Consider the following 12,513-nt stretch of genomic DNA (forward strand, 5'->3'; position numbering starts at 1 on the left):
GAGAGTAAATACATTTGTATTCTTGTTCTTTAGGTTCACCTCAGCAGCCACACCACAGCATGTCACATGATGAACCACGAATATATTGTGCCTATGACTGACCAGACCAGAGAAATCACACTGTATCCAAGCCCTGTTAATGGGGAGAATGGTCTACCTCCTGAAGGCATTTCCAGCAATAGTCTCAGCACATCCCTTAAACCACAGATGCATTTCTCATCTCCTTGCTTTGTCAGGAGTGATGGGATGGAAGGAGATGGAACAGGGGATATAACCTGCACAGACAGCCCAGAAATCCCGCTGGACATGTTAAAGAACCTGACTGTGGAGATGCTGACTGCTGGAGTATGGGCTGTGGGTCAGGGTGTGAGGGATCCTGTAGGGGGCAGCATTGAGCTTCTGCTGGTTCCTCTAATAAGACTGTTCTACACCCTACTGGTAATGGGGGTGTTTGGAGATGAGGACCTCGGGAAGGTTCTGAGACTGATAGAGCCGGGAGTCTTCTCCATAGATGCAGGAACCATCGTGAAGGAAGAGGAAGAGGAAGAGGAGGAGGAAGAAGAGGCGGCTAGTGATGATGACAAAGAATCCAAAGGGGGCCACAAAAAAGAAGATTACACCCTGAAACAAGGACTTCTTCAAATGAAGCTTCCTGAAGCTGTCAAACTTGAGGTGAACAAGCAGATTACTTTCACATTTTTTCTTTCTTCTCCTTCTTTTTTATGTAATTTTGGATTAGCTTTAGAAGCTATGTTTTTATATTCCTCTACCCTACGTAAAATGAATCGTAAAGGAAGATTTAATATGTTTCTTTCTCCAGCTCTGCCATCTGCTGTCCTACCTGTGTGATTGCCAGGTGCGCCACAGGGTAGAAGCTGTGGTTGCGTTTTCTGACAACTTTGTGGGTCAGCTGCAGGAGAACCAACGCTTTCGCTACAACCAGGTCATGCAAGCACTCAACATGTCTGCCGCTCTCACCGCCCGCAAGACCAAGGAGTTCCGCTCACCTCCACAGGAACAGGTTGGACTTTCTGAAATGTGCTTCAAGAAAAAACATGAAACATTCCTTAGACTATACTCTATACTGTGTCCGTCATATGTGCCCCGTCTTTAGATCAACATGCTGCTGCGCTTCAGAGAGAAGGAGCAACAGGAAAACTGTCCGTGTCCAGTGGAAGTCCAACAGCTTCTCCAAGACTTCCATCACCTTCTCAGAACACACTGTGGTTGGAACACTGTTAAAATCCGAATTATTTATTAATAATCTTAATTGAGCCAGGGCACTATGAAATATCTAATAAAGGGCACTTACCAAGATTGCCACTATGTAAATCTCACCTCATTGGCTGTTATGCAGGCATCGAGTTGGACAGTGACACAGAGGACGAAGAGGATGCAGAGATGTCTCTTAAAGACCGACTTCTCAGTCTAGTAGCGAGAGTCATTGGACTGATGAAGACACCAATAGAAGTGGAAGGGAGTAGACCGCAGAGCACCAGTAAGTGCATCCATGTTGTCAAAGCCCCTTCTTTGTCTTACTTTGTACATTTTGGCCTCTTCATTTCCCTGCACATGAGATTGTGCAACATTCTTTGGTTCAGTATCAATACCATAGAGAATGTGATGGGTTCAAATCGATATGAATACCAAGTATTAACCTCCCATCTGATATGTTCTGTTCAATACAGCCAACTAAACTTTGTTAGACAACCACCTAAAATGTAACATAAAATATAAAATGTAATAACAAAACGTTCAGTCTTCATTCTTCTATTTTTATCACTACTTTTCACCTGCTGTTTCTTCAGAGTCCCTCAAAACGCTGATCTCTGAGACGATGGTGCGTTGGGCTCAGGAGACTGAGATGGAGGACCCTGAACTGGTTAGGGCTGTCTTCTCATTGCTGCACCGCCAGTATCAGGGTCTGGGGGGCCAAATGACACAACACCTCTGCAGAGCCTACACGATCAGCCAGGCTTCGGTAGAAGACACCATGGCTCTTCTCTCCTCCCTGAGCCAAATCCGCTCGCTCCTCAGTGTCCGCATGGGAAAAGAAGAGGAGAGGCTGATGATCAGAAGACTAGGGTAGGGGGACATTTCTAATGTGTCGTCGTGGGTTTGCTTCATTTGACACCAATAATGTTATTTGTATCAATTCATTCCTAACATATATGCATAATAATGAACTTTGTTGTGTGTAAAAAGTCTTTCAGTTTTTTGTCATTTCTCATTGGTCATCAGAGACATCATGAACAATAAAGTCTTCTACCAGCACCCTAACCTAATGAGGGCATTGGGGATACATGAGACCGTGATGGAGGTGATGGTCAATGTTCTTGGAGAAGGGGAATCAAAGGTGAGGGACACATTTATAGTGATGATATGGACAAAACTTGTGTAACAAAGAGGCATGTCTTTTCATTAGTTGCTTACTCGAACAGGATCTGTATTCTTTAGGTCATGAACTAAAGGTAAAGGGGATACTTTGTTGTAGCTGCATCATCAATAGAACAATACTCCCTGCAGGGCAGTCAGTTGTGCCATAGCCTCCTCACATCTTGCTTTTCTTTATACCCATGCATTGATTTTTCTTTGTTAGGAGATTACCTTTCCAAAGATGGTGGCCAGCTGTTGTCGATTCCTGTGTTATTTTTGCCGCATCAGCCGTCACAATCAGGGAGCCCTGTTTGACCATCTCAGTTATCTGCTGGAAAACAGCAGTGTTGGTCTAGGTAAAGCCTATTTTCTCACTCTGGTATTTTCTGAGGCCATAGTTTGTTGTGCTGCCTCAAAGGATGGCATTCAATTTTTAAACATGTAACATTGAAACTTTCAGTAAGGTAGTTTACTGAGTAAAGATGTATTGCAGGACTGTTGTATTGAAGTGTACACAGAGATGTGGTATTGTATTTGACCCTCTTACTCTATGCCAGGACATTATTTTGCACTTAAGAAAATAACCGTGTGAAGGTGTAAGCCGCAATACCCTGACATTATTCATAGTTAATGAGTGGGTGTCTAGATTTTTTAATGACTTTGTCCCTTAGCATCGCCATCCATGCGTGGAGCCACTCCTCTGGATGTGGCAGCAGCCTCTGTGATGGATAACAATGAACTGGCCTTAGCGCTGAGGGAACCTAACCTGGAGAAGGTGAGTTCATATTTGCATGCCTTCCTCTACAGAGCTGATTTTAATAGCTCTGTAGCTCATAATAGTCTCCATTATGACTATAAATACTCGAGGGGGGTCTCATGTATGATCTTTGCAAATAAACAAAACGTGGCCTGAACGAGGCCTGAAGGAGGCGTAGGCTGCTACCCATGCGCACGTTGTGATCAATAAAAACAAACCTGACTGGCAAATGTTCGCACCAGTACGGAAACTGTGACTCATGCGTACCCACGTTATGGAGACGGGGGAGACTGGCAAAGCAGATGGTAAGGTGGTGAATTGTAACCGCTGTTTAAATTAAAGGCGAGAGGTTTTTAATACATTTAATTTCATTATAATCACATTACTTCTAGATCCACTTAATCATTAACAATCACATTTGTGATAGTTATGCTTGTGGTAATCAGCCATAACCTTTCCATAAGCACCTTATAATTGTAAAAGATATAAAAAATACTCTAATCAAATTCCTCTAATTATTTCATCAGCGCTGTCTGCACCTCACAGTGGAATTATCGTCATAGGCTGTAAAAAGAACAACATCAAAGAGCATTAAATAATTACAGAACAGAGCATCAATAGTCTATAGTGTCACCTTTATATATTATAATGAAGTAAATGTAAGTTTTCATATAGTTTTTGTGCGTGAAAAAAGGTGCAGTGAACTTTATTTTTATAGACACAGTTGTGGTGTGCATATGGATGTGGACATAAAGCCAGTGAGAGCTCTTGCACATTGAGTCCTCGTCATATTGCTAGCAAAGTTCACCATAACAAAACTAAAATGCTGGAATATATTATGTTCCCCCGTCAAACCTCCATTTTCAAAGGATATCCAGTGTGGGGGGGGACAAGAAGCGACCGGTCTGATTGCTGTAACCATATTCAGTACATATTGTGATGACACTTGTAATGCTGCACTGGCACTGTCAGAGGACTAAGTGAATAGAAGAATAAGCAGGGAAGGAGTGTATACATGTGGATCCTACACACTGTTTAATAAATAGGAGACGCCTGGTCTGCACAGGCTCTGGCATTCAACATGGTTTTCCAATGTCACTCTCATTTTTCACTCCTCCTATGTTGTTTATGCCTGTGTGGGTCTGTCACTATCTGAATTATTCATTTTCTTTGTTTTCCCCCGTTAGTTGTGCAGTCGCTGCAATGAACCAGTTTCTGTCAAACTAATGTAATATACTATCCAGGTGGTACAGTACCTTGCTGGCTGCGGTCTCCGGAGCTGTCCGATGCTCGTGGCTAAAGGCTATCCTGATATTGGATGGAACCCTGTGGAGGGCGAGCGTTACCTGGACTTCTTACGTTTTGCCGTCTTCTGCAATGGTAACCCATTTAGTTCTACCCATGGTCCTCCTATTCAGAAGACATCCTGCGATCTTTTGTTTACATTTATGTTGGCATGTGTGTTTATATCGTTCAGAATTAACCTAATTATACAAACTTCATGGTCCCTTTTACAGAATCTGGCTTGATTTATTTTATTTGACCATTGTCTTTCGGGGATTTTTTTGTTGTTTCACAAACTGTATTATTTATATATTCCGTTAACCTGTTCATGGCGTTTATCACATCTCAGATATTCGATGCTAGAATAGCATCATCCACATACAAAGTTAAAAAAAGGTACAAGAGGCTGCATCACGTCAGGTTTCCAATTAAGTAAGCTAGAGGTAATTAACTCTGGTTCTTCTACTATTGATTTTTCTGACTGTGAAGCGGTGCCCAAAAAGCATAATTTAAAATTACCCTTGAGGGTGCTGACAGTTCAGCCAAATGGCTGAAATTCTAAACAAAGTGCCTTTCTTGTTTTTTGTTGTTGCTCTTTTCTACACAGCCTTAAAGCTGTACATGTAGTGACTTGGGCATTTCTAATATTTATCTTCTGTGTGTTTTTTAACCACAGGTGAGAGTGTAGAGGAGAATGCTTACGTGGTGTTGAGGTTACTGATTCGTCGACCTGAGTGTTTTGGCCCTGCACTGCAAGGGGATGAGGGAAATGGCCTCCTGGCAGCCATGGAGGAAGCCATCCGAATCTCAGAGGACCCTTCTATGGACGGACCTTTGACCGCCTCCCAGTCCAACAGAACACTGTCAGTGTGAGACGTTGAGTCCTGCATAGTTGTGTTTTCTTTGTGTGCAAACAAATATATGAGCTAATATGCAAAAGGAACAACCTCCCGGTTCTGGGTTATTCTCTCTACTGGCCATCAGGGGGCGTCCATGAGATAATGACCCTACATCTAAGTTGATTGAATACCTCAGTAAACATCGTAAACAGGATTTATGGTCTCAATTGCCAGTTTACAGTTTTTCTCAATACATCACGATGTGCATTTAGTAAATTCAGGTCAGATTTAGAATAATATAGATGACGAAGCAGAGCGTGGCTACCTTATGATTCACAAGTCACGACCACAGCGATGCCAACAATGTCAAATGTTTACTGCACTTGTCACGGTTCGAAGACCAGGGACCCAAGCACAATGGACGAAACAGAGTAAGCAAATAATAATCCTTTACTGGAGTAACGGCAGGAACAGAACAGACAGAAACAGGGACACAGACTATGGAACGCTGGAGAGCTTGGTCTCAAAACACAAGACAATCTGGCAGAGGACAAGAGCAAGTGAGGGAACCTAAGTAGTGAGTGACTAACGAGGGAACGGGTTGGAGGTGAGATGGGAGTGAGAACCAGGTGAAGGGAATGAAGGATGATCAGGTGTGAATGACCGGGTCTGAAATGACAAGAGAGTTAATAGACAAACAGATCTAATGAAAACAACTATTAACAGAATGAAGGTGTGGAGCTGAACTGTTACAGCACTGGTTTTGAACTTGTTTGTAAGACAACAGACAGTTTTAGTGCATCACATCTCATCTTCTATTTTCTAGGGTATAGAAATACTCACATAAAGGTTGCTATGATTTTCTGCTCCAGTTCGGCTTCATCCCTTTCTAACACATTATGTAAGCTCATTGATTGATTTTCCAGTGCACTTTCAATACACAGTTGAAATTGATTAAAGTTAGCAAGCGCCAAAAAATGTTGTTTGTGGATAAAGATTTTATCTGAAGGCTGTGCTTTCTGTAAGCAACATTAATAATCTAAATGGAGTATAACATTGTATTGGGTATAAGCCTGTCTGTGGTTTTATGCCCAGTCATAAGTCACAGGATTCATTTTCTCTCAGGCTTTTTGGAGCAGTTCTTGGCTGGAATGCAGCATCTGTGTTCAGCCGACCGTCCCTTGGTAAATAGAGGTTAAATAAGCTGTGTACAACAGTGGAACAGTTTAATGACACTGATTATTTTTAAACTGCTTAATTCAGGATTCATGTGGAGTGGGAGCTGACCACTTATCTGTCTGCACTTTTTCTATTGTAACTCAAGGCTTTTAGATAAATATTGAGGTCATTAGAAATGAGGAGGAAAGATCTTATCTTCTCCTTTTTAACGGGCTGCTTTGTTGAGCAATAATCAATCATTTGATTCTATTAAAAAAGATAATTAATGATGTATTTTTAGATAATGATTGTCTCCCGGAACAGAGACGTTGTCCAGGACAATGATGACGACCTCATTCACATGGGGCACGCCATCATGACCTTCTACTCGGCCCTTATCGACATGCTGGGGCGCTGTGCTCCAGAAATGCATGTGAGTGTTTTTTTCCAGCTTTCAGAAGCCCGTTTGCATCAATATCAGCTGATGTCTCAAACAGTAAAGTTAATGGAGAAACTTTGAAAACCGCTTTAAAGAAGGATTCTAAATGAGCCAAAGAAGAAAAGAAAAGGACTGGCCCACAGTCCAAAATAAAAATATTTTTTAAAGGATTTGTTTCTTTTTGTGTATTACAGTGGCATTGAAGTTTAAAGGCAAAACAAAACAAGGACAAAGGCCGTTCAAAATGCCTGACAGAAGTCTTAGAAATGCATGTAGTACTAAAAGATAAAAGCAAATACAATAATAAAAAGTAAGAGACATTTTCGAAAGAAAAAAAGAACAGAACTACAGGAAATAAACCAGCAAGAGTTAAATACACAATTTTCAGAAAAATACAACAGATAAAGGTGTCTACATTTTGACACATTTCATTTGTACTGCAAAATGGGCTACAACTCATCCTAAGGATTTTTTATAGAACCACTGTAATCCTTACACTGATACCATTTAATGCAATATACAGTATATGCATACAAATGTCTTTCATTTTTTTTGCTGTATCATCCCATAATGTGAGAATGAGTCCCTCGTAAACTGTACATGACTGACCAATAAGAGTGTTTTGTTCTGAATTGTTGTCCAGTTGATTCAACGAGGCAAAGGAGAAGCTATCCGGATCAGAGCCATCCTGAGGTCGCTCGTCCCCATTCAGGATCTTGAGGGAGTCATCAGCATCTCCTTTCAAATCCCCTCAGTGTCTCAAGGTCAAATCAGCCAATCATACAATGCTACAAAACATCAGCCAAACATCAAAACTTGGCTTGTTTGCGATGGTTGCTTTTTAAATGATATTCTAAAGCCCCACTCTGAGATTTCTGTAGTTACAGGGTTCGTTTTATTCTCCTGTTATGCACCCTAACCCTAACCATCCAGAACCACCTATCGGAATCAATGCACAATACATATATGTCAATATGACCTTTGGTCTTAACAGCTAATGTTTACTCTTCATTTGTCTGTCCAGGTGGTCTGGAGGTTGAGCCTGACCTGTCTACAGTGTTCTGCCCGGACCACAAGGCAGCAGTGCTTCTTTTCCTGGACCGGGTTTACGGCATTGAGAACCCGAGCTTTCTTCTCCACCTACTAGAAGTTGGCTTGCTGCCTGACCTTCAGGCAGCGGTCTCTCTTGACACTGTGAGCAGAGAAAGTTGTATTTTTGTTGCCGCGTTCACCTGCTCAACAGACCCAGTTTCACATTGTAGGAGTGAAATGTGACTTAACCCAAGCTGCACCCTGTCTCCATGAAACATATCCACTTCTCTCCCACCGTCCCCAGCATTGACTGTTTGAATGACCAACTGATGTAAATGACACTTGGTTTGCTCAATTTGAATATGAATAATTTTTTAATTCACTAATATTCTTTATTCTAATGAATGCATGTTTTGTTTCCATCAAGTTTACTAGTATGCCTCCCTCCGGGTTAAAGTAGATTGTTCTTCTTGAATCTTAAGATATTTCCAAGTTAAATCTGAGGACGTATTTTTCCATTCTTGGTTAATTAGGACTGTAATTGTAACCTGTCTTTGTCATTGCAGGCTGAATTAGGATCCACCGATATGGCCCTGGCCCTCAACAGATACTTGTGCACATCTGTTCTTCCTCTGCTCACCAAATGTTCAGCGCTTCTTTGCCCTTTAGAGGACCGCGCTCTCCTGGTGGATTCTCTCATCCAGGTCATCTACAACCTTTCCAGGGCTCTCAGCTTGACCAAGGCTCAGAGAGACACTATTGAAGAGTGTTTGCTAGCTGTGTGCAGGTAGTGCTTTATGCTTGTTATTATCGTAAAGACTTGTTGCTGTTTGCAGATAGAATATAGCTTTTCTTGTCAAATATGTGGATTAAATATGTCATGGTATAATGTTATCTTTGGAAGCTGCATCTCATGTGGTGTGCCATTTGTAATTTATACATTATTGCACCATTTGCACTTTTTTTTTATTTTGATCAAATCATACGTTGAGAAGTAAAAAGAGACACAGTAATACATTACATACACATAAGTGCACTCTGGTTTTCTCTAATTGTATTTAATGAAACTATGAGGCCTCAATTTAAATCTTATTTACCAAAGTCAATCAAAACAAACTAATTGGATCTTGCCCATGGCATCTTCTAAATGATATGCAACATTTTTCTGAGAGATGATAATTAGTCATAACATCATTCGTGTGTGTGTGTGTGTGTGTGTGTGTATGATTTGTATGATTTGTATCTGCTCATCTGTGACACATTTTGCCCTCATTGGTGTCCTCAGTGAACTCCAACCATCTATGATGCAGCCTCTTCTTCGACGTCTTGTCTTCGATGTTCCCCATCTCACAGAACACAGCAAGATGCCATTAAAGGTGGACAAAAAGAAGTGTAATACAGTATATTTGATAATATACAATTGTACAACAAGTTAAAAAGATTTCAAAAATGTATATTTTAATTCTTTAGCTCTTGACCGGTCACTACGAACAGAGGTGGAAGTACTACTCACTAGCTGGAGGGCCGGATGACCACGGTTTGGCCTCTGAAGAGGAGCTCCATCTGTCTAGAAAGTTGTTCTGGGGTGTGTTTAAGGCCCTGGCAAAGAAGGTAAAGCATATTGAATACCTGTGTCCATCTCAAAATCCCATTGAAATGATGTACAGTTGGAGTAACTAGTGCTCAGCCCCTTTTTGGGACTGATTGCTTGGCCCTCGGTAGAGTTCCGCTGTAACGTGTATATTTCTAGTATATCCAGCAACAAAAGTAAACCGCAGTCAATGGCTGCGACCTGTAAAGGTTCAATGCGGACGGCATACTAAACTAGTCTGCAAAGTGCTGAAACTCCACCTTGCTTATTCAAAGTTAGATTAATATTGAATGTTGCAACAGCTCACACTGCACATCCTTGGGACTCCAGAAATACAGCCGCCAAGGACACACACACACACACACACACACACACACACACACACACACACATACATGCATACATACACTCTATACAGAGATTCTTTGCTTTATAGGTGGATATTTTAATAGAGCACCAGAGCAATTGCAGAAAAAGGACAAATGTTAGATTTGTGTACTGTTATCCTACCATTGATTTATCGCCTTTTCCCCCTCAATGTTCAGAACAAATGCAAAAATCTGTGTTTGATTTTCTCTACTAGTAAACTTTTAGAATAACTTGCGTGTAGAAAGATAAAACACACTAGAGATTAAGAGTACGTTTTTCATATCCTTGTATGAAACATCAAACCCCGAAACAGAGTTGTTGGGGAAGTGAGAATATCTCCTCAGTTTTCTGCATGCAGGTAGCAGCACATTCTGAAATGATATGATACAAGACAGATTGAGAGCATGAAGTGAAAATAAGTTAATAAAACATCAAACTGCTTCAACAATGCACAGAATAATCTCTTCAGAACAACATTACAGAGTGTAAAGTGTAACTCATGCTTACAGTATATTAGTTTCCCTATTTATTGTACTTTGCTTATTGTAGATTGGCTGCAACTAAAAACAACTTGAGAATAACTTAATTTAAGTTACTGTAAACATTCATTGTGGTATACTCTTCAGATTGTATTAGTTTGTTACTGCTTGTCTCATACACTATGTTTACAATAATATAATTAAGCTTGAGGGATCACCCAGTTAGATTTCAGCTGGAGAACTGGGATTTCCTGACCACTGACCTAGGTTTCTATCAGCGGTGCCAAGTATTTCTGCAGCACTTATAAACACAAATAATTGGATAGAATGTGTTATTAAATTGTAATTAAAGCTTGTTTCTTCAGCTGAATAGTGTTCTCTTTGTAAAATTCAGTAATGAGGACACGCGTTGCTGTTGCAAAGCTCCCAAAATCCGGCCAAACCAACATTAACCAATCGTAGAGTAGTAGTTGGTGCCAGTCCTGCAATTGAATGTTTCTGCAATATGCCATATTTGTTTCAAATAACCTAGTTTCATGTGTGCTTATAAACATAATGACAGCACTTAAAAAGAAATTGTACCCGCTATGCCATGTTTACACACAGGGCTACCAAATCAATGATATTGATGATGTATCATTCCCTCTTAGTGAAAGCGCTGTTTTCTTGTAAAATGTGGACAATGCTGATTGTTTCTTTATTTTACAGATAACAGAACAGGAGGAAAGACTGATTTCCCTGTATTTTATCTTAGTATTATTTATGCCATTTTACAATCTTATCATGTCCCATGCTGTCTCTTTTTCTTCTTTCCCTTACACAACATAACAACCCTCTTCCTTCTCTAACGCTACAGCCCTACGAGGCTCAGTTGTTCAGGCTGGCTGTCCAGTGCCTGGCTGCAGTGGCCATGGCTCTGCCCCCTGACCACATGGACTGTGCGTCCCATCCGGAGAGAAAGGCCTCGATGGACATAGAAGGAACCTTTGACCCCCAGCCTGTAAATACCTCCAAGTAAGTTACCTACCAGGGATATCTATTGATTATGGATAAAGAATACATTGATTCTGGATGACATGTTCAGCCCGAGGAAAAGTTTAAGCAGTAATTTGGTTGACAAAATTAACTCTTGGACAAAGTGTCATTTTCAAAGATGTGTGGAAAAGGAAATGTATTTTTTAATGCTCTTGATCAACATGTTCATGAATTATGTGTCAACTGTGCTCTAGAGCTAAATGGTGTATTATTTATTCCCCTGCTCTAGTGTGTCAGTGCCAGAGAGACTGGAGTTTGTAGTTAACAAGTATGCAGAGCATACTCACGAGAAGTGGTCACTGGACAAGGTAATACCACAATAGTTGTGCATTAAATCTGAATTTCCCGTTAAAGAGGACAAAGTAGAGTTGATTTGTGATATCCTGGCCAGGACTGAACCACTTAAGAACACATTTACGAGATGTTCTCTGTCTGAAAGTGTCAAAACATCTGTCTGTGTTGTGTGCTTGAGCTAATATGATGTCTTTATATTTTCTAATGTGGGATTTTTACTGAATCTGTGTGTATTATCTCTGTCAGTTTGCCAATGGCTGGGTTCATGGGGAGCAGCTCTGTGAGAACACCAAGGTTCACCCTCTCCTAAAGCCATACAGGGCCGTGGCTGAGAAGGTAGAGTGAGAAGTCACAAAAAAAGAAGGGAAAAAGAAAGCAGTGAAGTGAGAAATCCCAGATGCACATGCCTGCTCAATGCGGTGTGTGTGATATAAAAGATTAAAATGCCTCTGTTCGTGGTCTTCGGTGGACAACGGACTCCTTTTGAAGTTTTTGGAATTGGATCAGGTCTTTTTGTGTTTCTGCTTTCCATCGATGACTTATGAAGTGTAGTTTTATATGAAGAGTATATTTCACCTATTTCAGGAGAAGGAGGCATACCGCTGGGCAATTAAAGAAACAATAAAGAGCATGCTGGCCTTTGGATGGACCATCGAGAGAACCAAAGAAGGAGATGCATTTGGCACGCATACCTGTACACACAGAGTATCCCAGTCTGGACAGGTATGTGCACTCAAAAGGCCACATTCACTTAAATCTGGGACACCACACGTGTCTGTTCTAGTAAAAGTTTCAATTTTCACAACTTTACTTCTCCTTACTGCCTTTCAAAAGTTTTTTAAAAAACTGAATAATGTTGT

General features: G+C 40.8%; 1 protein-coding gene across 1 annotated transcript in view; it reads left to right on the top strand.

The window, feature by feature from the left end:
- ryr2b (ryanodine receptor 2b (cardiac)) overlaps positions 1–12,513 on the top strand; it is a 55,673-nt gene that overhangs the window by 18,299 nt on the left and 24,861 nt on the right. The window contains exons 37-56 of the mRNA XM_034552487.1: positions 34–672; positions 821–1,021; positions 1,115–1,226; positions 1,358–1,512; positions 1,811–2,085; positions 2,242–2,356; positions 2,600–2,732; positions 3,048–3,151; positions 4,378–4,513; positions 5,094–5,280; positions 6,739–6,847; positions 7,497–7,617; positions 7,878–8,047; positions 8,452–8,672; positions 9,171–9,261; positions 9,356–9,496; positions 11,181–11,338; positions 11,589–11,667; positions 11,900–11,989; positions 12,239–12,376. Of these exons, the coding sequence (XP_034408378.1) occupies positions 34–672; positions 821–1,021; positions 1,115–1,226; positions 1,358–1,512; positions 1,811–2,085; positions 2,242–2,356; positions 2,600–2,732; positions 3,048–3,151; positions 4,378–4,513; positions 5,094–5,280; positions 6,739–6,847; positions 7,497–7,617; positions 7,878–8,047; positions 8,452–8,672; positions 9,171–9,261; positions 9,356–9,496; positions 11,181–11,338; positions 11,589–11,667; positions 11,900–11,989; positions 12,239–12,376 (3,375 nt within the window). The remainder of the gene's footprint in view (positions 1–33; positions 673–820; positions 1,022–1,114; positions 1,227–1,357; positions 1,513–1,810; positions 2,086–2,241; positions 2,357–2,599; positions 2,733–3,047; positions 3,152–4,377; positions 4,514–5,093; positions 5,281–6,738; positions 6,848–7,496; positions 7,618–7,877; positions 8,048–8,451; positions 8,673–9,170; positions 9,262–9,355; positions 9,497–11,180; positions 11,339–11,588; positions 11,668–11,899; positions 11,990–12,238; positions 12,377–12,513) is intronic.

The sequence above is a fragment of the Cyclopterus lumpus genome, chromosome 15 (genome assembly GCF_009769545.1).
Source record: "Cyclopterus lumpus isolate fCycLum1 chromosome 15, fCycLum1.pri, whole genome shotgun sequence".
NCBI classification, from domain to species: domain Eukaryota; kingdom Metazoa; phylum Chordata; class Actinopteri; order Perciformes; family Cyclopteridae; genus Cyclopterus; species Cyclopterus lumpus.